Here is a 1760-nt window from a genome sequence, read left to right on the forward strand (position 1 = left end):
GTGACAGGCGGTCAAATGATACCTGTTGGTGATGATGAAGCTCGAAGAGATTGCAAGTTATTGTGAAGAAAAGAGGAGATTGCATAATTTTCACTGATTTTTATCTTTCAGATATTTGTGCGTGATCATTTGCTGTAACATATTAGCACAGTGTAATTCTATAATGTTATCACTTTTTTAACCTATTTGTATAGGCTTGTGTATATATAAATATGGAATAATGAATCTAAGTCACTAAACTTACAATTTTTTTCTTCAAATATGATCAAGTAATGAAATTTCACTGACACTATACACAGTATTGGCGAGGAGTAATGGTGACTAAACCTAAAAGACTTTACCTATGCTGACAAATTTGGCAATTGCAACGCTTATACAGACGAATATCACCTGACACATCCAGTGACACCATAAACACAATATTCCATCACTGAGCTGACACCGCAGTTTACCTTATCGTGCTAGTGTATGTATTGCTTGTTCACGTCAGCATGAACAAGCTGGTTTTGCAACACTATGATTCCAAAACAGTTCATCGTAACATGCCTTGTGTTTTGATAATATCACTTTCAGCAGAATAGAGAGAAACATTCGACAATTCTTTGGTTGTTCCGTTTCATGGCCGGATAACAAGGTATGTATTCCCGGATGGCAGCATTCCATTTACAAAATTATCAATATCTATGCCGTAATGTTGATCTAACTCGGTCTTCAACACTGTCCAGATGGTATGCAGATTTTCTCAAGGTGCTTAGGCTTCGAGGTGAGTATTTTTGTTTGTTTCTGATCAAGCTTCAACATTTATGACGTCACGGCCAAGGACTGACGGCTTAGCCAATGAGCTTCCTTGTTTACACATGTGACGTAAGCGATGGCCGACGCAAGTCTTAGCGGACGCTTGAGCCCGTGTGTAGAAGAAAAAGTGGAGAAAGTCGCGCTCCTGCCCGCCACAAGCCTCTCCCACAGCCGTTGGCGCTGGTGAAGTGATCTTTTGCTTTGCTATCTCACAACGCATATAATCGACTGACCTGTCACTTTCAGTTGCAACAGGAGAAAGGGTCAAGTGTGGCTAGGCCGTGACGTCATAAATTCCGCCCACTGTGATTGGTTTGAGCAGAGTAAGGGGGCGTGGCTAAGACGATCCCTACCGTGGTCAGCCACTCAAACCTTTCGTCTTCAGTTGCTGTGGAGGAGTGTAGTGGAGAGGTTGAGTCGACTCGTGCTCTTCTTAAACACGTGACTTGGAACGTTGACAACCTCTCGAGGATAAGTTCATCAGTGCAAAAGTGTGTCCGGGGATTTGAGTGCGCGAGCAACTTGTCCGGGAAGTGTGTTTAGGCGAGGAGACTCCACCATGACGGACCTTGGCCTGAGCGAGGTGACGGAATGGTACCGCAACAAGACCATTTTCATCACAGGAGGGACGGGCTTCATGGGGAAGGTCCTCGTCGAGAAATTGCTCAGGTCGTGCCCCGTCAGGAGGATTTATCTCCTCATGCGGCCCAAGCGAGGGGTGGACGTCAACCAGCGCCTCGACGACATGTTCAACTACAGGGTGAGTAAACGACTCGACGACTCATTATTGAAATGCACTAACGACCGTCTCGGGCGCCTCGTGAACTAGACTGTGACGTGTGTGTGTGTTTGTGAACCAGTGCGGAGAGCGAGGGAAGGCGTGTGTGTTTGTGCGAGGGTGAGTGGCGTGGCTGCCTGCCTGGTCTGCTGACCTCGTAACAGCAGTCCTGGGTAGGGAGCGACAC

The 1760-nt window shown here is 46.2% G+C and overlaps 1 protein-coding gene across 2 annotated transcripts in view; it reads left to right on the forward strand.

Annotated features, from left to right (window-relative positions):
• Positions 1-204: 204 nt before the first annotated feature.
• The window catches only part of LOC125031561 (putative fatty acyl-CoA reductase CG5065), a 48487-nt gene continuing 46931 nt past the window's right edge, over positions 205-1760 (forward strand). Inside the window, exon 1 of one of the 2 annotated variants that reach the window (XM_047622446.1) lies at positions 205-1555. In XM_047622446.1, coding sequence (XP_047478402.1) covers positions 1355-1555 — 201 coding nt within the window. In that variant the 5' untranslated portion in view covers positions 205-1354. The remainder of the gene's footprint in view (positions 1556-1760) is intronic. The other variant, XM_047622453.1, reaches the window with a different exon arrangement.

The sequence above is a fragment of the Penaeus chinensis genome, chromosome 2 (assembly GCF_019202785.1).
Source record: "Penaeus chinensis breed Huanghai No. 1 chromosome 2, ASM1920278v2, whole genome shotgun sequence".
In the NCBI taxonomy this organism is placed as follows: Eukaryota; Metazoa; Arthropoda; class Malacostraca; order Decapoda; family Penaeidae; genus Penaeus; species Penaeus chinensis.